This window comes from Vulpes lagopus, chromosome 23 (assembly GCF_018345385.1).
Source record: "Vulpes lagopus strain Blue_001 chromosome 23, ASM1834538v1, whole genome shotgun sequence".
NCBI classification, from domain to species: Eukaryota; Metazoa; Chordata; class Mammalia; order Carnivora; family Canidae; genus Vulpes; species Vulpes lagopus.
Window position 1 is genome coordinate 39427847 of NC_054846.1, and position 26650 is coordinate 39454496.

The 26650-nt window shown below is 34.8% G+C and overlaps 1 protein-coding gene and 1 pseudogene across 2 annotated transcripts in view; both read right to left on the reverse strand.

Moving 5' to 3' along the window:
• Window positions 1–26650, reverse strand: part of TMTC2 (transmembrane O-mannosyltransferase targeting cadherins 2) — a 390967-nt gene that overhangs the window by 156668 nt on the left and 207649 nt on the right. For both annotated transcript variants that reach the window (XM_041738923.1, XM_041738922.1), the window contains one exon: window positions 20391–20505. In XM_041738923.1, the coding sequence (XP_041594857.1) occupies window positions 20391–20505 (115 nt within the window). The remainder of the gene's footprint in view (window positions 1–20390; window positions 20506–26650) is intronic.
• Window positions 23774–23914, reverse strand: LOC121481713 (annotated as a pseudogene).

The window sequence follows — 26650 nt, forward strand, 5'->3', positions numbered from 1 at the left end:
AATGATGATTTTTTTGTTGTTGTTGTTAGAGTTCAATTGCATCACCAAAAGTTTTATCAATAAACATTAGGGGACGAATGAAGAAGTTGTAGCTTTTTTTAAGTTTTAAAATTAGTTTTCACTTACTGTCTAAAGAAAGAGAAATGTATTCTTACTATAGTACTCTGTCTGAAAAATATGTGAGGTCTCAATTAAATGGAGCATTCATTACAAAGGTCCTTCTCCTGAGTAAGAACTGGGACTACGATATCTAAATAAACTTTTATATCCATATAAGCCCATCTGTCTTTGTGACAGGTCCTGAAAAGTACGCTTCATGATTATTATCCTTCATAATTCTTGCAATAATTCAATAAAGAGATAGCCCCCATTTTACAAATAGAAGCTCCCAAATCAGAACGGTTACTCAACTTAAAAAAAAAAAAAAAAAAAACCCATGCAGCTAATTTATTGTTGGATCTGGGATTCAAAGAACTACATTGCCTATTAATATATGCCTAGTTTGCTTTATACCTGTCTTCGGGATATATAATTAAGGCTAAATTTTCCTCTACATGTCATAAAATAATAACAGGTATGAATATACATTCCTAGTTAAAAAATAGTGCTTAATAGGAAGTAAGAAAGAGAATACTGGATGGCTTTATGATAATGTTTTCCATATTATTTCTTTTCATCCTTAAAAGTAGCAATATGAAATATTGCTCTATTCACTTTAGAGATGTGAAAACATCAGGGAGGGAAGTAAAACTACTTACCCACAATAACATAACTGGAAAATTGCAAGATGAGACCTAAATTCAGAATTGCTAGGTTTCAAATCCCACTGTCTTCCCATTACCCCACATTGGCCCACTGGAAAGAAGAGCTTGTTCTCGATATAAGTATTAATAATTGCCCTGTCTAGTTCATATACCCAGTGAGTGCTTCTTCAATGGCCGTATTAACAAATTTTTCTTTTTCCTTATTTATATATCCCCATACCAATATAAAAATATAAAACATAAAAATACCTTGGATTTGCTTCAAATGTAGATAAACTATAGCTTCCGGTGTCAATAAACTTTACCAAAAACAAATAGGCTTGTGTATAGCTAATTTTATGTGTCAGCTTCATTGGATCATAGCTACCCACATAGCTGGTTGAACGTTATTTCTGAGTATGTCTGTGGGAATGTTTTAAGAAGAGATCAACATTTTATTCATAGACAGTATAAAGCAGATTACCCTCCCCGGTGTAGGTGGGCATCATCTTAACTGTTGAGAGCTTGACTAGAACGAAAAAGATAATGGGAAGATTTGCTTTGAACTGGGCACTGACTTCAGACCTCCTGGTTCTCAAGGCCTTCAGAATCAGACTGCTATTGACAAAGGCTCTCAGGCCTCTGAACTACTCCACTGTCCTTCCTAGATCTCTGGCTTGCAGAGGGCCAATTCTGGGACTTCTTGATTGCATAATCAATACCTTATAATAAATAAATCTCTTTATTTTAAATATCTATCTGTATCTATATCTTACTGGTTTTGTTTCTCTAGAGATCCCTAACACAACTTATAAAAAGGGTTTCCTTAAATTATTCTTAGGCTGAGGATCCACTCCTCTTCCTAGACATGTGCACCAGTGAATATAGATAGACTGCCACAAAGGCACAGCCATGAATAAAATAAATTAGCAGCTAACAAACTCTTTAGCTTTTATCACTATATAATTCTATCAGGTTTCCAGGCATTTTACTTAATCCTTGCAACAGCGGTAGGAGATATCATAACCCATATTTGCTGATGAAGAATAAGGATCATGGAATTTGACTAAAGTAGCCATGAGACCAATAAATGGGAAATATGAATCTAAGTCTGCTTAATGCCAAGGTTCATGCATTAAAAACTACTATTTCATGAGTCTGACTCCATGGTGCAAAGGTAGCACAGAGTTAAATTTTTTAAAAAGGAAACATTTCCCTTTTACCCACTCCATTCCTTCCTATGTAAAGAAATGCTATTCTGGTAGGCCTATATATATATTCTGGGATCATAGTCAACTATCTTTCAAATATTACCTCATCCTCTAAGAGAATTTTGTGGTTTAAAACAAACAAATTTAAGAACTAAAAAGCACCTGACACAAATGAAAGCCACTAACTACCAATTTTAACTTTAAACCTATGTACAGATTTGCTATTTATTCTTTGTTATTTACAGGGGCTATCCAATATGGATGACTAATTATTATGTAATTTCTTGTAAAAGAAACATTTATCAGTTGAATGGTAGGCAACCACTTCAGAGGAGCCCCAAAAACTGGGTTATGGGCATAGGCTGAAGCCTGATCTACTCAGTAAAAGTCAAGTCTACTCAGTAAGTAGCCTGCTGATTTGTTCACTCATTCATTCATAGAAAATATATTTCATAGTACCATTATAGAGATTTAATGACTAGTAGGAATGAAATAACTTAAAAAGCAGTCATAAGGTTGTATATAGGGTACTATGATATGGTGTGATGTGCTATGGAAGCCCATAGCAAGAAAACCTAACTGAAACTAGTTTGTTCAGGCAGCAGAGGAGAGAAAAATGAACATTTGTGAATTCCGCAAGCATCAACAAGCTCAAAAAAATATTACCAAAAAAGAAAAAAAAAAAAAAGAAAGCTTCAGTTCCTGATTCCTTCTATAGATATGGTTATAATTTGGGCTAGAGATGTTCCCATGGGCACACAGTGATTTAGTGCAATGCACTCACTTTAAACATAAATGTTCAACAAAGTGGGTGTTTTCTTTGTCCCTTAACAGCAGCGCTCTAACAAAAGTCTGCTGTTGAAGCAATAAATTTTGAAAGGGGAAAAGGTATCATGTATCTCACAGACCAGCAGGAATAGGTGTTAGGTCATACAAGCAATTTCTAACTTAAGAACAAGCAAGATGAGTTCCAAAAATGAAAGTCTGAGTTTACCTATATATGTGTGTGCGTGCATGTGTGTGTGTGTATTTTTTAACTTGGAGTAGATTTTGCAACATAAATACAATTCACTCACAGGCTTACACTGAAGTCTCAAAAACTTTGAAAGAAAGCACCATTGAGGGATCTCTGGGTGGCGCAGCGGTTTGGCACCTGCCTTTGGCCTAGGGCGTGATCCTGGAGACCCGGGATCGAATCCCACGTTGGGCTCCCGGGGCATGGAACCTGCTTCTCCCTCTGCCTGTGTCTCTGCCTCTCTCTCTCTCTCTGTGACTATCATAAGTAAAAAATAAAAAATAAATTAAAAAAAAAAAAAGAAAGAAAGCACTATTGATAACAATGCTCCTAAAACTGCCATGGCGGGTTTAATTTTGGTGCTGAGAAGGGATGTCCCTTCACCCCCATCAGGGGTCAAAGAGAGGAATAATCTATTCCTGGCAATGGTCATCATTTCAGGTCTCAGTGTGGGAGCAGGAAGCACACTGGTGCCTAAGGCTGGACAGGGAAAAAAGAGCTGATAGTGGAGTGATGGAAGGCTGGGGAGTCATGTGCTAAATGAAGAGAAAATTGGTCAATACTTTCAGGAACACTTGCTTTTATTTCCTTTTCCCTTCTACTGACTCCATCCTCTTGCTTTCGAAAGAAAGGTACTGGCTTGCCCCAGAGAAATTTCTCAGCCTCTCAGCTCTGAATGCTTCCCATTACTGTTTTTGTTTGTTTCAGAAAGGGGCCTAGAAAACCTGTGTATTTTTTCTTGATATTAGTTATTGCTTTTTTTTTTTTTTTAAAGAGTGTGTTGTTTTTTATTTACTTTATTTTCTTCAGTAGGCTCCCCTCCCAGTGTGGAGCTCAATGTGGGGTCTGAACTCACCACCATGAGATCAAGACCTGAGCTGAGATCAAGAGTTTGATGCCTAACCACCTCAGCCACCCCTCAGCTGTTGCTTTTGATTCAAGCCACACTCTCTTTTCCAAACCTAAATTTCTGGAGACTGGGTATACTTCTGCATCCCAGGTTTGCACCCACCCTTCAATCTGGTCTTGGGAGATTTAGAGATTTTTCCTAAATTTTTTTTTACTTCAAACAGGCACATTTAGAGAAAATACACACACACACACACACACACAATCATTAAAACATCAAAAGGCTCTTTATAACATATTAATGATGTTATTAGTCTATCTTCAGAATTCAAGACAGCTCAGATTATTCCCTTAACCTGGAATTTCTGGTCTCTATGAGAGTACCTGCCTGTCATTTCCTGGGTAAGATGTGATTATATTGACCAGGCTGGATCTGGTTTTCCTTCTCTAGATGACTAGTGAGCCTATTTATAACATATTAATGATATAATTAGTCTATCTTCAGAATTCAAGACAGCTCAGATTATTCCCTTAACCTGGAATTTCTGGTCTCTATGAAAGTACCTGCCTGTCATTTCCTGGGTAAGATGTGATTATATTGACCAGGCTGGATCTGGTTTTCCTTCTCTAGATGACTAGTGAGCCTTTTTTCACCTTGTCTCCTTGTTATCAGAACAGTAAGATGGGATCACTCCACCCACCCCTTTCCCTTTCAGCCAAACCCCATCTAGTTATCTCCAACATCAAAAGTCCCTAGGGGCAAAGTCAGTTTGGGAGCACTATAATTAGAAGAAATGGAAGGGTAAAGCAGAAAGGGCATCCTCAGGTGCTCTTTGATTCTGCAGAGGTAAGTAGGCGGAGGAAGAAAGAAAAAGTGGGAGGGAAAGTTGCTAAAATAATCCATGATGAATTTGTTAAAAAAGAAAACCATAAGCCCCAAATGGTGCCACTTAGACCAAATTCCCAAACTGCTTGATACTTCATCCACTTACGTAATCAGCCTCCCTCAGAAAGTGCAGTCTTAAGCAGTCAGGAGTTTTTCAATCAATACCAATGAGTCAGTCACAGAGGTTTTCTCCTTCCTGTAAGAGGAGGTAATCTGAACATTTAGATCCCTTTCTTTTCCCCCCAGGGAAAACCTTGCCTAAAACAAGCCTTTTTTCTTTTTTCTTTCCTTTCCCTTTCTCTTTTTCTTTCTTTTTTCTTTTCTTTTCTCTTTTCTTTTTTCTTTCTTTTCTTTTCTTTTCTTTTCTTTTCTTTTCTTTTCTTTCTTTTTTCTAATAACTTTCTTGCCCTACCCTCCCTCTAGGAAGGAGGGTAACCTCCTCCATTTTTTGCATCTCCTCAAACTATTCCTCCACTTGCTAGATGGGATGCTGCCCAATTCATGAATCTTTTATAAAGACAATAAGATTTTTAAAATTTACTCGGTTGAATTCTGTTTCTTTAACGTACCCCTCACATATGAAGAGTTTAAGGAAAATGTCCATACATAAATCATGGACACATTGTATAAGTGTACATTTAGCAGATATGTATTGAGCTTGTACTGGGAGGTAAGCCCGATGCTGGTCATGGAGGATGTGTGCAAAAACCCTGCCTTCCTGGCCTTACATGGTAGCAATATACAAAATAAACTATAATTTTTTTTATTTTAGTATTACTCTATAAACAAGAAATTATATAGTTCACTAGAAGGTGATAAATACAATGTCGAGAAAAAGGAATCAAGGAAAGGAGAACAGAAATGCGAGTGGTGAAGAGACTAGAATTTAAATAGGGTCAGTTGGGAGGCCTCATGCCATTCTTTGAAGCAAAGAATTAAAAGAAGTGAGTGAGAGGAGAAAAAAAATTGGCCATAGAAATAATATACTACTTATATAAATAGCATGTAAGAGAAAAATAAACAGCAGATGATAAGATATTAATTATAAAAATTCATTAACATTTTAATATCCAGATGGCCTCAAACTTCAATTATACTTAAAGCAACTTCTCCATCACATAGGAAAAACCACAGTTAGGTTTTATAGAAGAGAAAAAATAAATTAAATAGAAGATAATATTACTATATTTCCTGGTGTGTCTAAGAAATAATTCTTAAGTCATAGTAATTGGAAATCTGCAGAGGACTGATTGGAACTACACAAATAACAAATTTACATCTGTTCATTTTTCTTCAGGAGCAGAGGAAAAAAAGACACTTTTTTCCCCCCATAATGCAAAACCACCCTCTGAGAAAACTGAAATTAATTTACTTGAAATTCTGCTGCATATCAGCCTCTACTTTTCACATGAGGGTAATTTTAGGAAAAACATACACAAAATAATCTTCTGGCCATTTCAGCAACTTTCAATCAGTTTTAAAGTTAAACCAAACAAAAGGCATTAAAACAGGATGTGATTATGAACTTCTTTGTAAACCTATTTTATGGGCTAATATGTGTCTTCAAATTTACCTACAGAACTCTGGATGAAAATGATTATAAAATTAAAGGCCATTTTAATGACATTTCAGAAAAATGTCTTTCATCATTTTCCCAACATGGAAAATAGTTTAACTCTCTCTATACAATTACTCTTGAATGAATATTTCTACATGGAAAACCATGACCCACACAGTGCCACTTTAAAATTACATTTGTAATAGAAAACCCGTAATACAAATGAGCATAGGAATGATTCAATTCCCTTCTTTCTCTTGCCAGACTCCAATTTCTTAAAGGATTCTGATTTCCCCCAATTTTACTTTGGGTTATGGTGGGGAGGGCAAAACTTAAGAGTGAGTTCCAGCAAGCAATCCTAGACACCAATACCACAATGTGTAGTTTCCATTGCTGTAAAAAAAAAAAAAAAAAAGAGTGTGAAATAATAAGTGATTTGATTCACTTCTATTCAAGAGCATTTATTAAGAACCAGGGAGTTGATGGGACTTCTCTAGGAGTGAAGGAACAAAGACATAAATGACTTACACCCCCAGTGACCAAGGAGCTCTTAGTGTAAAAAACATTTCTTTGGTCATTGTATCCATGCATTTCATAGAATAAAAGTATTCTCTGGGATATTCTGTAGCTTCAGGATGACAAAATGCACTTCTCTACTGCATTCAAGTACTGCATACACTTACTACTCACTAAGTCCAACTTTGTAGACCTGTGATATATATCACTCTTTTTTCCCCCATGGGGATATAAAGCCCCAAAGAAATACTTAACTTCTTTATATCAGATGATTTTTGGCCATTTCCCCCCTTTTTGCTATCATATTCATCAGAATTGATGACATTAAATGCCCCAGTCTTCTTTCCTTCTCCTTTTTTTTTTCCCTTCTCCTTCAATATACTTTATGGCTCCTCTTTCTTTACCAAACTCTTTAAATACCCATATTCCACAGGATTCTATCCATGGTTTTCCTTTCATTTCCTTATAAATATTATACACACACACAGACACACACAAATTTCAACTTACATACTTAATTACAACTCCAATGCACTGTATCTCAAAATGCCCTCATGAGCTATAAAAATACATTCAAAAAAAAAAATACATTCTAGCTGCCTTAGTGGATGCCCAATAGTTATCTAACACTTACATGGCCAAAACTGAATGATTTTTGCCCCAAATATCTTACTAATTTGTCTTCTTTTCTTGTCTTTTCTTTATTTTTGCTTTTTGTCCAGGCTGAGTTAGGTCTCTGTCTGTCTTCTCATAATAATATAAGGTTATCTCTTAGAAATGATGCTATTTTATTACTTAACATATTTTAAAATCCAAAACTACAAGCTACTTGACAGCAGAAACTATTCACTGTGTCAGCTTATCCCCACCACTTAATACAATGTCTGCCACTCTGAAGGCATTCAATATTTGTCAAATAAACTAATGAATCCTTATTTCCAACCCACAAATTTGCAAATGTGCTCATATCTATAAATGCATTGAGAAGATATAATCAATATTAATCAAACTTTAAAACTGCTTATTCTTTCTCAGAAATTTGTGAAAATTAAATAAGTTTGACATAGGTGTTATAAGAACTGGGGATTTCAGAGTGACAAGAAAACGGATTTCACCTGTTGATCTAAACTGTAAAATCAACCCAAAATGAATCAGAGAACAGGTGTGCAAAATGAGCCATGGAAGAAAATGGCTAGCAAGTATGAAGTGTTAACTTGTCTAGCTATAATTATAAAACAACTGAATTCACTAAGTGTAAAACTATGCATGGAAGAACAAGGCGATGTGACTTAGAAGAAAGGTCTATAAACAGGGTTTACAGAGTCAAAATGTCAATGACACTTAATCCAGCACTTTCCAGGAAGGAGGAGCTTCAGCTAGAGTTTCAAAGCAATAGGCTGTCTTAGACTGTCATTATAAATTAATTCTCCCCAAACTCCTCAGCCTGATGCTTTTATAAACTGAATGTTTTCAACCTATGGATAGATATGCTCACCAAACCAACTTTTGAATGCCATGCAAACCTGACTGGACTCTGAGTCTTCTAGTACCTGTAACAACATGGTGGAGGAAATCCCATGAAAATGCTAGCACACAGGAACTTTCTTATCCTTCAGTAAGCTTGAATAGATAAGTAGGGCTCTCTGGAACTGCATCAGGCACCTGAACAGATCCAGTTTCTTCCCTTAAACTGCTTACAGAAACTTACTGAATACTATCAAATGCTGTGAGTTTTCCCATTACATACAAATTGTAATTTTAACTAATTATCACATATGATGCTTCACCATAAAAACTACAATAAAAATATATATAATTTTGTGCTTCTTTCTCTTTTCATTGACCTGATGTATTATAATTGTAGCTTCATCATAAAGTCATTTCTGACTTCCTCTTTATTCTGCAGATGTTCGAGTCATTATATACGAACTCTCTTGTCTTAAACTATTCTGGCATCTGACGAGACAGATATAGCCAAAGTTCTTCATTACAGTATATCATGACCAAAATTCAAGAATGGATTTTTTAATGATAAAATATACTCCAGAATTTGCATACACAAATGCATATATGGTTGATGAAATCATTGAGCATGGTTAATTCACCCTAGTATCAAATAACCACTAATTTTTACTTTCAAAAATATTCCAATAAAGGCTACACTTATATTCTTAGCTGATCTATTTGTCCTGCAGAGATGGTTAATATTACACTAAGTTTGCAAATTAGGATTGAAATCACTAAGAGACAAATCTAAATAATGTGTTTCTATTAACAAAAAAACAGCTGTACAAGCACTTATATATCTCATGTAGGATTTTAAAATTACTTAATATTTTCAGAACCATGAAACATTTTATCATTGCATTTTTAACAAAATATAAGTATACACTTCATTACTTACTATCTAATTTGTTTTCTAATTAACAAATGAAAATACCAGTATTTGTCTTCTTGAAATGTCCCTTGGCTGCTTATCCCGTTAAGCAACACAGTAACATATTTTCTCTTATTGATTTAGAAAAATAGTTTATTTTCAACATGTTTGTAATAAAAAAAAATATTTCCATGGTTTGGTGAGAGAAAGGGAAAGAAAACTCAAGCCTTGACATTAGATGATATATTCCAGAATCTTTATCCTACATCAGTATGTACATATACTGTACATAATAACAATGGTCTAAGAAAATTTTACCACTCTTATGGTTTTTGGAGAGTGACTTTTATCATAGACATACATAGATAGAAATTTGTTAAATTGTGCAACAAATCAGTATAAAGAGTCAGGTAAGTGGACCCTGGCAGTGATGCTAGCTGGGAAAGAAGCAGATCAGGTGTAATGAGCAGGACACAGGAGTGCTGTCCAGTAAACTTGAACTTAGTTGATTTATTGCCATTAAGTAGTATATTCTTTAATCAACTCACTTATTAGTGTATTAATTCATTCATTGGCTTATTAATTAACATATCCATAGTTTAACCCAATCATTAGCTTGTTAATCAACACATACATAATTTAAAGTCCATGTGCCTGTCATTATATTTGCTATTAGGGATAGAATGGCATCTAGGCATCCTCTGACTTTAAAGAAATTACACTGTAATTAAGGGAAACACGGTATCATAACTGAAAATATGATCCAGACTAAAAAGACTTGGTATGGTGAAATTTGAAATGGGTACCGATCTTACAACTCTGAAAATGTAAAAAGTATCGAGAAATTTTCCCAGGGAGTGTCACTTAGGCTGAGATCAATTCGGCCAGGTAAAAAGAATATGGGAAGTGTGAAGTAAAGAGGTCAGAGGGGGAGAAAATGGTGGAAAATGTTACATGGAAAAAACAGTATGGGCAGAAACTTCTCAGCAAAAAAGAATGGGACGTATTTGGGAAAGCTCAAAAAAGAACCTGCAACTAAAATTCAGATATGTGATAAAACCACAAGAACGACAACAAAAACTTGGAATCAGGCATATTTAGAAAAAATAAAATCTAAACAATCAGGAACAACCAATTTAAAATGCAATGAAGGGGGAAAAAAACCCAATTCGTATTACCAAAAATAAATTTTAAGAATATTAATATATCATATAAATATATTAATATAAATTGGTAAAGAACAAGTAAAACTTTCACTGTTTGCAGATGACATAATACTATATATAGAAAATCATAAAGACTCTACCAAAAAAAATAGAACTGATAAATGAATTCAATAAAGTTGCAAGATACAAAATTAATATACATATATTTGTTGCATTTCTATACAATAATAATGAATGGAAGAGAAATTAAGAAAACAATCCCATTTACAATTACACCCAAAAGAATAAGATATCTATAAATAAACTTAACCAAGGAGGTAAAAGATCTGTACTCCAAAAACTATAAAGCATTAATGAAAAAAACTGAAGATGACACAAGCTAGTGGAAAGATATTCCATGTTCATGGCCTGAAGAACCAGTATTGTTAAAATGTCCATACAACCCAAAGCAACCCACAGATTTAATGCAATCATTATCAAAATGCCAACAACATTTTTCACAGAACTAGAATAAATAATCTGAAAATTTGCATGGAACTACAAAAGACCTTGAATCAATACTGAAAGAAGCTGGAGGTATCATAATCTCAGATTTCAAGATACACTAAAAAGCTATGGTAATCAAAACAGTGTGGTACTGGCACACAAAAAAGTTGGAACAGAATAGGATCCAAAAGTAAACCAATACTTTTATGGAGGCCAATTAAAATACAGCAAAAGAGAGAAGACTATATATAATGGGAAAAAGTCTCTTCAATAGATGGTGTTGGAAAAATTGGACAGGTACCTGCAAAAGAATAAAACTGGACCACTTTCTAATACCATACACAAAAATACACTCAAAATGGATTAAAGACCTAAATGTGACACCTGAAACCATAAAATTCCTAAGAGGAAAAAAAGGTACCTGTAGAAATATTTTTCTAGCTATGTCTCCTATGGCAAGGGAAACAAAAGCCTTTTAAACTATTGAGACTATACCAAAATAAAAAGTTTTTGCACAGCAAATCAAGAAGTGTTAGAAAACAAATAAAAATAGAAAACTGGCCTTTCAAAATATGAAATTTTGTAGAAATTACAGCAAATAAAAGTTTGTTCTTTCTGTGGGCTGCCAGAAGACCAGAATAAAGTCCACAAGGATTCCATGTTGACACACGAATTTACTCTATGTGAAAACTATTTAAGGGGCAACTGGGGGGTTCAGTGGTTAAGCATCTGCATTTTGTTCAGGTCATGATCTCAGGGTTTTGGGATCAAGTCCCACATCAGGCTCTTTGCAGGGAGGCTGCTTTTCCCTGTGCCTATGTCTCTGCCTCTCTCTGTCTCTCACAAATAAATAAATAAAATCTTTAAAAAAGACTGTTCAATAAATTATTAGGGTGATAGAAGTATTCACTAGAAAAAAGTATGCCTTCATACAAAAATAATATATCCTGGGTAGATTAAGGACTCCTCCCCCAAACACCTCAAAAATAATTCTAAAAATATTTTTTAAATGTACGGTTTTTTAAATTACCCTATGAATGGTCTTCATAGAGACACAAAATACAGATGCTTTAAATGAAAGGACTTGTGGCTTTATATATACATATAAATATAAATTCAAGTTAAGTACAATAGACACTATGAGAAAAGTAAAAAGACATGTAAAAAACAAATATTTGCAAAACTGACTTTTGTGCATATGCATGTAAATGCATGGGGGCGTTTATCTTAAATCCCACAAATCAACAAGAAATGTTGATGTCATCCAGAAAACCAGGCAAGAAATACGAACAATTGGTTCCCAGTAAAATTACGAAAAACCAATAAAAACAAGAAAAGCTGTTGCATTCCACTTGTAATTAGGAAAATTGAGAATGAAGCAGCAGTTTTAAAACCATTCTATTGGGCATTTATTAATTCTTCTATGTACAGTGTCAGTAGGAACAATTTAATGTGAATCCGAATAGGGAGGATCATGCAAATTCTGACACACCTGCACACACAGATATTTAAAAATCAATGGTGACACATACATGTAGGGGGAAAATGTTAAAATATATATATATATATATATGTATAAATGCATGTATAAATGTGAAAAATCTGAAAAGATATATCACAGAGCAGGGAAAAGGTGGGTAAAAAAATGCAATTAGATGGGACGCCTGGGTGGCTCAGCGGTTGAGCATCTGCCTTTGGCTCAGGATGTGATCCTGGAGTCCTAGGATCAAGTCCCACATCAGGCTCCCTGCATGGAGCCTGCTTCTCCCTCTGCCTCTCTCTGTGTCTCTAATGAATAAATAAAATCTTTAAAAAAAAATGCAATTAGAAACTTTTAAGCTTTCCTCCATATTCTTCAGGACTGTATCAACATTTTACAACAAAATTATATTTGTGTATTGATTGGTGAAAGTTATCAATTAAAACAAAGTATGCAGGGATCCCTGGGTGGCGCAGCGGTTTGGCGCCTGCCTTTGGCCCAGGGCGCGATCCTGGAGACCCGGGATCGAATCCCACATCAGGCTCCCGGCGCATGGAGCCTGCTTCTCCCTCTGCCTGTGTCTCTGCCTCTCTCTCTTTCTCTGTATGACTATCATAAATAAATAAAATTAAAAAAAAAAAAAAAAACAAAGTATGCAGTTTATGTCAGGCCTTGCTCTTGCCAGGAGAGCAAGTGTGTACCTGTAGCCTACCTCATTCCAGGAATCAGTAAAGAGCCAAATGAATGGTCTATCCAGAGTCCTAGTGACCTGAAGCCAATGAAATTTTACCAAAAACTTTCTCAGGCTCATTTATTTCACAATGGCAAGCACTTTCAGGCACTCCTGTTTGATGGCTTCTCCCAAATTTTCTGTTCTGGAAGGCCAGTCTGCTTACCCAGTATCCCCTGGACACCTCCCTCCATCCTCAACACACACATACGCCCGCATACATCGTGGGACTTGGCAGGAAGCCCTGTCCTGAACTCCAGCCATTTGGCCAACGGGTCCCTTCTCCCCCATTTCCACCAGTTCTCCTTCCATGGGCTCTCCCTGCCTTATGTGCAACCTTGTTCAAGAACAGCTCAGTCTTGTCAGAGAGTTGCACCACGTCTACTCTGTAATCTCGGATTCTTCTCTCCTCTCAAGGGTTCTCCAAACCTGGCCCTGAATAAACAAATAAATCTCTCACTAGAATCTGATCTATAGTGACAACTCTGCACTCCACATTTCCCTCACTGTGATACCCTCTTAAATTACTTCCTCCTATGAATTCTTGGCAGCAGGAGATACATAAACTCATTGAAATTCTGTGTAAAAATTTTGGCTTCCACAAGTAGCCTTTTACCTGATTGCTCCTCCACGAGAAACTACTGTCTGATTTCTCCCAGACTGAAGCTTTCGATGGGCAGCTGTTTGTGGCTGAATTCTAGCTCTCTTCCAAAAAGAGATGTTGAGGTCCAAACACCCAAGACCTCAGCATATGACCCTATCTGGAGACAGGATCACCGTACATGTAAATTGTTCATTTAACAAAAGTGAACTCCCAATCCAGTAAGACTGGTACCCATAAGTGAAGGTGGAGATAAAGACCCACAGGGAGAGCACCTGAAGACAAAGGCAGAGGCTGGAGCTCTCCAGAGGCAAGCCACAAAACGCCCAAGAATGCCAGCAAACCACAGGACAGAGCAAGGAAGGGTTCCCTTACACGTTTCAGAGGGACCATGGCGCTGTGGATACCTTAATTTCAGAATATTAGCCTCCAGACCTGTGACAAAATCAATTTTGATTGCTTTTAGCCACCTCCTTATAGTGCTTTATTATGGCAGCTCTAGGAAACTGATACGCGAACCAATCATAATATAAATGTGTTTGCTTCTGAAATTGCAAGAAAGGCAACTCTAGATGCCTAATTCAAGAAGCCTCCTTGTGACCCAGAATCATTTCGTGCTAATGATTAAAATACCCCTTTACAATTCCAATAATGAGGTTCTCCAATACCCATTACTGATCTTTATCACTAATACTGATAAACAGGATCTTCTCTGCTCCGATATAGATTTCATAACTCAATTATAAAATCAACAAATACAATAAGAACTGTTTACATATGAAGAGATACGATGACCAATAAGAAATTGCCACGACCTCATGAAAATGAATGTGACTGGAAATGACCACTATGCTTCAATATTAAATATGGTATTGCTATTAACTTTGGACGGGTGTGCTTTACATTACGGAAGTTATGTATTTATTCCTAGTTTATTATAAGTCTTATCTATTTATAAGTTTATTTGTTATTTATGAAGCAGATGTTGATCAAAAGCCTTCTTGGCATTTCTAGATATGATCATTCTTCTCTCTTCTGACTTTTTTAAATTGAAACAGTACAATAATTGAATTGTAGTACTGAATACTCCCTATAGATCTTAGAATAAATTCCATCTGATAGAGATGTTTTAATCTTTAATATGCTGCTACACCAACTACATTAATTTTAGGATATGTATACATTTATATTCACAAGTATAACTGGCATTTATGTTATTTTGTTGGTTTGCTTTTGGTATCTACTTTTGTTTTTTGTTTTCTGAGAGGTTTTTAGTTTTTGATGTTGTTGTTATTATTGTCATTATTCTCCTTTTTTTTTTTTTTTTGGTGTCAAACAGTCAGACTTGTTGCCATCAGTTTATCTAGCTTCACAAAGATAAATGAGAAGTGTAACTGAGACAAGAAAAATCATTTGATTGACGACTTGATAGGACTCACTTGGCAAAAGCCTTAACTTGTTTCCTTGTGGAGAAAATTCTTTAATATGGTTTTCAAATTTTTTCCAAGGTTTTGATTCAAATTGCCTACTTCTTCTTGAGTTAATGTTGATCACTTACATTTTCTCAGAAAGGCATTCATATCATAAAGATTTTCAGATGTATAGCCAGTGTTTTATTTTAAGCTTCCATCATCTGGCTGTGGCTACTGTCTCGTTCTCTATGTTAAATACTTGAGATTTTCTAGTTTGTCTTATATTACCCTTACCCTAGAAATTGTTTATTTTTTTTAAAGATTTTTAAAATTTATTTGAGAGAGAAAAATAGTGCACATGAGCAAGGGAGGGCAGAGAGACAGGGAGAAGCAGACTCCCTGCTAAGCAGGGAGCCCACCATAGGGCTCAATCCCAGGACCGTGAGACCATGACCTGAGCCAAAGGCAGACCCTTAACTGACTGAGCCTCAGGCGCCCCAGAAATTGTTGATCTTTCAAAGAACATTCTCTTATATACTTAATCATTACTTCCCACTGTTTCTCTATATTCGATTTCATTAACATTTTCTTTTTACCTCCTTGAATTATTTTAATGCTCCTTTCCTAGCTTCTCATATTAGATGATTACTTAGGTTCTGACAACACAGAACAAAATTGACAACTTACAGTGGCAAAATCTCTATTATCCACAGAAATGATACCCTCTGTTTATGTAAGATAATCAAGAATTGATTAAACCACATTAATTTATTATCAGCACTCTGAAATCTAATATCTAATGAAATATTCAATGCTCTATTGAATTACTTGTTTAAATATCATTTGAAACAGACTGCTAGGACAAATCTATAACAACAATGAAAGAACAATGAGTATTTTAGAGGCTAGAAATCAATTATACTTCAGATGTAGTGAGTAGTGCAGTTAAAAGGTTGAAAGTCGACTATATATTTATAAAATTTGACAGTATGAATCATCAAGCAGTGTCCTATCTACTTTGTCACTGAAATTTATTATACATGAAAAAAGAAACCAACATCATAACACAGATCTGTTAAACTGGTCTTAAAATTACTGGTGTAAAGTACTGGATTTTAATAAATATGGCGTTATGAATAAAAGGCTGAAAATAGGGCTATTCAATAAATGCACTGTATCTATTGCTTTTCTGAGTAGAATGGGAGGATAATGAAATGGGTGAAGGGGGTCAAAAGGTACAAACTTGTGGTTATAAAATATGTATGTCAAGAGGATGCAGTGTACAAAGTGGACACTACAATTAATAACAATGCATTGCCTATTTGAAAGTTGCAAATAGAAATTTGCTAACTAAAGGCTCTCATCACAAGAAAAAAATTGTAGTAGTGACAAATAACTAGACTTGTGGTGATCTTTTCAAAATACATATACACACTGAATCATGTCCACCCGAAATCAGCGTGCTATATTTCAATTATAGCTCAATTTTTTTTACAAAGTAGAATTAAGTACAGCTTCAAATTTCACATTACATGATTGTTATCTGTAAGCATGGACTGAAGCGATCAAAACATTATCACTCACAGATTTAGACAATTTAAAACAATTCCATAGCATTTTCTTCTTGAACTTAGTTCAGTTGTGTAAACTCAGGATCCTTCTAACAAAATTCTATAGCAAAAGTTCAGTAAACTTAGCAAATGTCATAAAAAAGAACAACAAACAACTGATACTCTCTATTAGATATAATTTCAAGTACTTTATTTCTCAATGTAAAGGTAGATTGAATTTTTTTTTTTTCTGGAATTTAAAAGATATATACTGATTTTTCTCCCCCTACACTCTTGGTTTATTTCTGCTAACTTGAGAAGAAATACAATTATTGCATAGATATAGAGTCAGAACATTTTATGTTCAAATATTGGTTACTCTTTTATTTGTGTGATCCAACACAAATTACCTGAGTTTCATCTTCCTCATTTTGTAGGTCTTATTTGAAGACAAGCTGTCATAACATATGTGAAGAACTAAGAGTGCTCGGCATATAGAAGTAATTCAAGTAATTGCTACCAGAGAAAAAAATTAAAATTATTCCATCATTTTATAAATAGGAAATATAACTGTATGCAGGCACCTCTCAGATATAACTTGATACTAATTCTGCAGAAAAATGTTCTAAAAGTTTTAAAATCTCATAATGTTCCCTAAACTTCTAATATAACCACATATCAACTGTATTATTGCTTACCTAATATTTTTCCAAATCTTTTTTTCCCTCTCTCCTCACCTAGAACAACATTTAGATGCCTAATTATATTTTGAAATTATAAACAGAAAAATAAAATCATAGGGATTACTTTAAAGATTATTTCTGACCTCTTCGAATCATCCTGTGTCTGGCCAATGGTGGTGGACCTCACTTTACTAATCATTGTTTTGAAGCTACATAATAATGTGCATCTATCTATAGATTATTTTTCTAGTAAAAACTCCTAATAACGTGAAATTTTTTTCAGTAGTTTATAAAGCAAGCAGATTTAGAAAGACTGAATGTGTTAAAAAAAAACACACACACACACACAACAAAACCTAGGTTACTGATTAAAAGTTAAGTACAGGATGTAACAGGAGCTTATGATTCCCAAACTTCTAAAATTCATTAATAAATATGGCTATTTCATACCAACTAATATAATAGGTTCATTAGTTTCAGGCTTTGGTCATAAAACATCTTTAAGAGATGTAACTATGATGATGATTATGAAATGTGATTAATGCCTTCTACTACCATAAAGGAGTATCAGGTTAAGGTTACTGGTAAAACTGACCAAAACACATTCATTTTCTTTCGGAATTGAAACAGGACAAGAAGGAATTTCTGTATATTAGAGAAAATTACATAGTGAAAATAGCATATATATCTTAAAAGAAAACCTTTTTGTCAGATAGTCTCTAAATGGTCCAAGAATAAACTCATTTATAACTCATTTATAACTAAGAAAAAACACTGGGTGGCTCAGTGGTTGAGTGTCTGCCTTCCCAGGGTCCAGGGATCAAGTCTTGCATCAGGCTCCTCACAGGGAGCCTGCTTCTCCCTCTGCCTAGGTCTCTGCCTCTCTCTGTGTCTCTCATGAGTAAATAAATAAAATCTTAAAAAAAGAAAAAAGAAAGAAATCATCTTGTTAATAACCACTTCTCCAGCAAAGATTTTTTTATTCAGGTTTGGGGAGGTCTATCCATGCCATAATAATTCAAACATATGACCACAGAGGAAGTCATAAGATACAGGTTTTAAGTTACACATAAGTGTATTTGTCTAATTGAATAAATTTCTCTTCTCAGCAAAGAGTAAGCCTAGATAGACACATTTCCTTTTCTTTCAACCCATGCCAGATATCACCAGGAGGTTGGTAACCTTAAACCACTGGCTATTGGTAAGAGAGAGAAAAATAAGCTTAGTAAAGAAGTGTGAGTTGATTGGACACCAGAAGAAAACTGGCATCCCATATTAGAAGACAAGGGGTCCCTTGACGATGTTACTTTCAGATAAAAAAAAAAAAAAAAAGAACAACATCTGTTCAAATTTATCAAATTGATAATGTCCTTTTTTCATGAAATAAAAATACTATTTTTTAATTTTTTAATTTTTTTTGAAATGAAAATACTATTAATCAGTAATATAATAATGCATTACTTAGATGAAGAGGACATAGGGAAAGCCTTTGTAGGAGTATCTAAATATTCGAGTAAAAAAAAAAAAAGGATGGAAAAAAATTATTTCAGGGAAAATGGTAATACACATGGTGAAGCATAAAACAGCAGAAAGTGAGACTCAGGGATTATTCAAACTGGAGAGGGTGTTTTACCCCTGCTGAAAGCATTCCTGGTAAAAAAGAGAAAATTAAACACTATGCAGATCAACACAAAACTCATGCTGATTTAATTTAGACCATAGCCCAGGAGATGGAGATCCTGGTGTTAAAGTCTACGATCTGAATACAAGGTAAAGGTAGGAATAGGAAGTTAAAGTGAGCTCATCCTGTCTGCTTTCCTTTAAAATCTACATTTTAAAAATTTTTATTCATTTTTAAATTTTATTTCTATCTGCTCTTTTAGATTTAGCCTACAAAAGATTTAGATGCAACCAGAACATAAACACGTAGTACAAATTAAGTTGCCAAACTAGTTTGACACTATCAATATAACATCCATTAAAACTTTAGCAATAGACTTCTTACTATGCCTGGTCTCTTCCTCCAGGGACTTGTTTCCCCTCCAAACCAGTCCAACTTTGGAGGCCCTGCCAAAGGAGGTGTCTTACTGCCCCTTCTATCCCATGGTTCACTTGAGAGGGCACGTGACCCCAGAAGGGCCATTCAGAGACCTTTCCTGGGATTAAGTGAGACACCAATGCAACTCCTTCTGAGACTGAAGGGTCGGTATATTATACACATAAAGTTATAGGAATCATCTTTCCAATTGATATAGACAAAATCCCATAGAGAATGGAGGGAACCCAAAGGAAATCACAGACGCAAAATGTAGACAAATTTCTGAAATATAAAGCACCTGCATCTAATCGTGCCTACATTTAGTCAACCCCAGGAATTTTCAATTATAGGAGTTAATAAATTCTCTTTTGTGTTTAAGCAAAGTTAGACCAAGTTTCTATTACTTGCAAACAAAAAAGCGTCGTAAATATGAGGCAAGGAGAGATCTGGGTTTTGCAGTACTCATTAATACCTTACTGTACTCCCTAGGGCTCTCCAATCAAACAACAGCCAATTTTTCCCGTAGGGATTTTTCTAATCTGACACACACAAATAGCCTAAATTATCCCATTCCCCTAACTTAATTACCAGTACCTTTTGGGGAGGGGAGAGGTGGGAGGTGATGGTGAAACCACATTATCGTATTTGATAACTTCCCAGATTTAATACATGTTCTATATACACTTTGACACAAACAGTTCTTTCACAGAGGATAAAATCTATTATTAATGAAAATATTAATTACATGAAGTATTATACATAACAATCTTATTTTCTAATTCCAATTAAGTATTAACGGTACTTAAAAAAAAAAACTAAACTAAAAGCATTCAAACCAATTTTTAGGTTATAGGGCACAGTACATCAAAAACTCAACCATACTACATCAATATACACGGATATTGATGCCAAAGCCCCAAACAAAGAAATCACAGATACCATTCACCTACTAGTCTCACGGGTGTGATTAATGAAAAGACTATTTCAGAAAAACAGCTATCATCATTTCCATTTCCAGCAGTTAAATCAATAGTCTTTCACCACAGGTTTCAAAGATGAACCAAAGCAGAGAAAGTAATGCATACTCACAAATTATAAAGCATGTCAGCCATGTTGCTACGGTAGTACAAAGCATTTCTATAGGCGCTTTCAGCTTCAGAAATCTTGCTCTGACTCTTCAGAACATTTCCAAGGTTACCCCATGCTGCCAAGAAGAGAAAGAAGTATTCAGGCTGAGCGACAATCCAATTATACATGACATAATATCAGGCCATCAGGAAGTACCACAGGGAGAGAAAACCTTCATAAAACATTTCTAAGATGGAAAATTTATTTCCTTTTTGCTCCAACATTTCATCAAGCCAGGAGATTAAATACAATCAAAGTCTTAAAAAAATTAAAGTAATTATTATGTCTCAAAGCTGATACACGTATGCAGTTCATCATAAGGCCAAGAACAATGTTATCTTAAGATCACCTACAAAGACTTTGTGCTCTTTCAAATTTCGGTAGAGGTCTTTGTGGCCTGAAATTATGGTGTCCTTACTGAACCAGAAACTGTAAGAAATCATCTTAAAGTAAGCAAAGATTTCATTCAAATATGATAAAACTGATAGATGACATAGAAGATCAGGATAAAGAGCAAGATAACTAAGTTCAAAGCAACAAAGAGCCTTAGTGGTAAAAAAAAACATCATAGTGGTAAAACATGGTACTTCTTCAAATAGTTAAATATATATGGTTTATTCAGATATAATGTTCTTTTAAACCTTCCCTGCTAATAAATCTATTTGTAGGAAAACCACTCTGTTCGTATTTTCATACATTTTTTTTTAAGATTTTATTTATTTCTTTGAAACAGAGAATGTGTGTGTGTGCACAAGCAGGGGAAGGGGCAGTGGGAGAGGGAGAAGCAGAGGGAGAAACAGACTCCTTGCTGAGCACAGAGCCTGATGGAGGAAGGCTCGATCACAGGACCCCGAGATCATGATCTGAGCTGTTCAGCCATTTAACTGACTGAGCCACCCAGGCACTGCCATATATAATGTTTAAATAAGATCTGTAACTTCTGTATGCTCTTTATTTTTCACCCCAAATAATCATGATTTCTCAACATTCAAAAGACCAGATACACCATCAGCAACTCTCTGTATAGCATGGCTCTCAAGCCAACCTAGTCCTCAAACTTGGATATTTCTGCTGTCTTCCTTCCTAACCACAAGGAGATGTGTTATCGAGTCCTGAAACCAGAGTCCTTACCAGATAGAAGAGGTGGATGAGAAGGAAGTTTATGTGCATCAAGACATATTTACTTGAGTAATTACTGATTGTATCTGAAGAATGAAAGGGGCTGGGGGAGGTATCAATTTTTAATGCATAAAAATGTATATAATCTTTCAACACCAAAGTTGCCTGTGTGCCCTGCTAATTTAACACTGTGCCTTAATTTACTCATCTGTAAAATAGGAAAAATAATTAGTATTTCGTGGGTTTTGTGATGAGGATTAAATGAGTCAATATATGTGAATAAGGTGTTAAGATGGTGACTGCCATGTGGCACTCAACAAATATTTGCTATTATCATCAATATTATTGTGATTGATGCTTTTGCATTTTATAATGTCAAGCATCACTTATAGAATATCAAATATAATAAAAAACTGAATCCCTGAATTGAAATATACAATTTAGTTTTAAAATATTTTCAAATTAGTTTAAAAATTCAAATACCAAATTTAATAATAGAAAATACAAAGTAGCAGGGAAAGCATATAGTAAATTATAATTACCTTCAAACTTAATAGGCATAATATCACATGTATCTTCTTTATCACATGTATTTTATATCCATTAAGCCCTCCTTCCCTGTCACCAACATTATCAAATTAATAAAGTATGGCGCTATGGAAACTTCTAATAGCCAGTTGTTTTCAACCCACTTCACAAAAGTTCTGCTTTGATTGTGGCATTACTAAATGAAATTATACTTACATTAAATATTATTTCATCTAACCCAAAGTCTTAAAACACAGATGCTCAGAAAAACATAACAGCCACGAACTGCTCTGAATATTTTAAGTCATATTTCCAGGGAGAACAGGTTGACATTTTCTTCAGGTACTTATATGTCAGTTAAATAATGATATAAGTATTTCTCTTTTTAATAGTCAACACAATATAGTTATATTTAGAATATATGTTTACTGAGTTGTTCATTTATTCGCTCATATACATTTCCAATTATTAAACTAATACTGGCTAAGCATCTATTGGCGCTGGCAACTTCATTAGGGGCCAGGCACTTAGGCCTTGTACTTATATACAAGTTCTCATATAGGCAGAGCTTATGTTTGAAGTGGGAAGTAAAGTGGAGTGGGGTTGGAATGGAACCACACAATAGAATAAATGAGTTAACTTGAGATAACTTCAGATAATAGTTAAGTGCTAATGGTAAACATTAACAAAAAAGTAAGGTGGAGTGAATGTGGCTAATTTTTATAGGAATATTTTAGAAACAGAGAAATGGATGTGATGTCTAAGGACTAAAAGATAAGAAGCCAGCCTTGCAAAGACTGGTAATGCTAGGTAAGGGGAATAGTAAAAGCAAAGGATCTAAGGCTCCTCTGGAACCGGCAGCAGAGGAGATGGTTATTTCAAAGTGAGAATACAACTCAGAATTAAAAATCACTGGCAAGGTTATCTGAGGCAAAGCCACAATGTGATACTAAGTGTCTTATCTTTGGTCCAACTAAAAGTCTCTCACATCCTTATGATTTGGTCATTGCCCTGGGTGACTAACAAGCGAAGAAGAACATTCCTAAATTAAGCATGTATTTTAAAAACAATTTTACCTACTTACGGATGAAAGGGGAAGGAAGGAGGAAGCGGTGGGAAGAGGAAGAAAGGTAGACTTTGATGCTCTGAACTCATCAGAAACTCACCATCAAGCTATTTTTTTTTTTCTACTGTACATCCACTTTCTTACAGACTACCAACTTGGGACAAGGTTACTTTGAATCCATGATAAGTGAGACAAAGCGAGATTACTTCATGATTTTGCCAAATACGAAAAAGAAAAAAGGCCACTGTACAACCCACAACATACCAAACATCCTTCTCTCTTGCTGAATGAATGACTCCTTTATCCAGTCATAGAACTGTTCCAGCATCCAATCTAGAGAAAAACTCTGCTTCCTCAGACTCTTTCCCAAATCACCCAAAGTTCAAGTTCTATGATACACAATCTCAGAATCCCCATAGTGTCGTGTTCCCTCAAGGAAAGTAGTAATTAAGCCAAATTCTTTTCTATCAGTGTGTTCCCGAATGTCTTTGGCTGAAAGGCATTGACAGAGAGGATTTCATCATATTGAAATATGGAAACAATTCCTTTTCAAAATCCCCCCTGCCTTGTTCTTTTTCCTCACGCTTCTTTATTACCTTCATACCAGTCTACTTTGTGTTAAAGGGGCACTGGGGCAGATGGCGACTCCCAGGATCCAGCAAAGTATGCAGGTCACTTAGGGGCCACCTTTATCAGCTCAAAAATTCATCTCACATTAGCATTCAAGTGTCACCTTGAATCATTATTTTTCTTAATCATAAGTTTAAGGCATCAAAATCCCTTTTTTCTCATAATTGTTGATAAAAATACAGTATTGCATTTACCAAAATATATCTTGGGTTTTTTCTTAAGAGCTGCCAAAACTTAGACTAAAATTGTTGCATACATTTTTTTAATTTTATTTTTGTTTTGGTATGAAAACTGCTGTTACTATTTCCTGACTTTCAAATTTAAATGTGATTGATTCTTGCATCCATTCTACAAAAACTCAATGCTAACATAAAGATCAATTCTAAAAATATTAAACTACCCTACAAAATTATGATCTAAAATTTAAAAATGCCACTGGCAGTCAACTAAATAGTAATTCTTGTTCAGAAAACTATTCATTGGGCAGCCCCGGTAGCGCAGTGGTTTAGCGCCGCCTGCAGCCCAGGGCGTGATCCTGGAGACCCTGGACCGAGTCCCACGTCAGGCTCTCTGTATGATGCCTGCTTCTCCCTCTGCCTGTGTCTCTGCCTCTCTCTCTCTCTCTGTCTCTATGAATAAATAAATAAAATCTTAAAAAAAAACTATTCATTTATCATATTTCAATGAGAAAACAAAAAAGCAAAAAAAAAATACTGAATTAAAAAATGATTTAAGATTTAGCAACCATACATGTGGTTTAGAGGAAAACATATTAAAGTGAATTACAGAAAGTACATCTTAAAATGGCTAATTTCACATCTATATAATTATCCTATAGAATTAATCACTGTGGCTATGGGGTTTTTCTTCTATTACTTAAATTTGATCACATCAACCAAATTTTTTATATAAGATCAATTTTTAAATTTAGCTAGTCTAATTGAAAGTATCCAAACCAAAACTTGGAAATATGGAGAAATATCCCAAGACTCATGGGTGGGATAATTCAACATGATAAAGATGCCAATTCTCCAAAATTAATCTATAAATTCTATGTAATTTCAATCAATATTTTCACATTGTTTATTAATCAACTCAAAATTTTTTTCTAAGCATAATACAAGTGAAATATAAAACTTGATTTTTATACCATATTTACCATATACAAAACATTAAGTTCCAGATAGTTTTAAAAATTATATGTGAAAAGGTAAAGCTAACAAAAGTATGTAGGAAAATATCTCTGTGGGAGGAAAAGACACTTCTTAAAAAGACCTCCAAGTATAAGCCAAGCGGTTTAAAAAAATAATGAATTTGAGTATCTTAAAATTAAAGACTTCTAGTTATTGAGGGATAATATGGGCAAGGTTAAACATGCATCAATACACTACGAGAAGATATTTCAAACATGTAAATAAGGGACTATACTTAGAAGAAAAAACTAACACAGCAACCAGAAAAAGATAAGAAATCCAGTGGGGGGGGGGGGAGGCAAAGGATATGAACAAAAATGAAAACAAAATAAATAAGTTAAAGCATTCTAACAAATATTCAAATTCTTTAGTAACCCAGAGAAACACAAGTTATGACAATGAGATTTGAGATTGGCAATATTTAGAAAACGGGATAATGCCAAGTACTGGTGGGGTTGTGGGGGAAGGCCCTGTGTACTCTTAGTGGCCGTGTCAGCCTGGGACCCATCCTGTTGTGCCATCTGAGAGAACTCAGTCCAATCAACAAGAGTCACTAAGCCCCAGATGAGCCCTAACCAGCAATCTCACTCCTAGAGAAATTTTCACCTAAGGGAACATGTAAAAGGGCATTTAATGCAAGCCTCTTGGGGTTGGCTGATAGTGGGAAGCGATCAACATGTCCATCATGAGAGTACCATGTAGGACATAACATTTTATGGATTACTATGCAGAAGTGAGGCCCCACAAATCCCCTGTAAACAATGTAACATAAATGGACCTTAGATACCTTTAGAAAGACTCACAATATTAGAGGCATTTTGTGTACCACACTGACTACAAATATTATAAATTAATTTCCATTCAAAATATCACTACACATTTTACAAAGATAAATTATAAATCTAAGGATGCAAACCAAGTCCATTAGAGCAGTTGTCTATGGTGCAAAGAAAGGGGAAATGAAATTAAGAGTAGAAATAAAAGGGTAAGAATAGAGATAAAAGAATAAACACACGAATAAAAGAGAGGAAAGCTGCAGGGATCATCCTGGCCATGAATGTAGGAATATAATTAATCTAACTATCTGCAACTGGGTTTGGGGAGGGAGGCAACACAAGGGAAATGGAAGGGAGGGGAGGAAAGGAAAGGAGAGAGAAGAAAAATTAAGGTCACATCCCACATTCTTTTAAAATAGAGTGGGGTTACCCTATATCCCACTTAAGGAATAAAGGGTTTTAAGAGTCCCTAAACTTTTTCTTGTACTAAGACAATCAGAAACAGATGTTTGGGATTATCTTCAAATTTTCACTTGGTAATTACACTTTGAAGCAACAGAACTTAAAGATCTTATATTTTCATTAATATTTAATGTTACTTTTTTCTTTTTTACATTTTTAGGCCTGTACATTTTAGCGATGCATTCATTTCATAAATGTACTTTTTCTAAAGTACAGTTTTACTAGAATAAAATCTCTGAAATTCATCCAAGAAGTGATGATGAAAACTAAAAAAAAAAAAAAATCAATGTTTTTAAAGTCCATAGTTTAATAGACAGTGTGAGCACATGAATCCAATTCACACTTTAAACTCTGGAAATAAATATAATAAAGCTCTGATCTAAAGTTAAAAAAAAATGCAATTAGTTTATTCTAAGATCTCGATGTAGTTTTTTTTTTTTTTTTTTA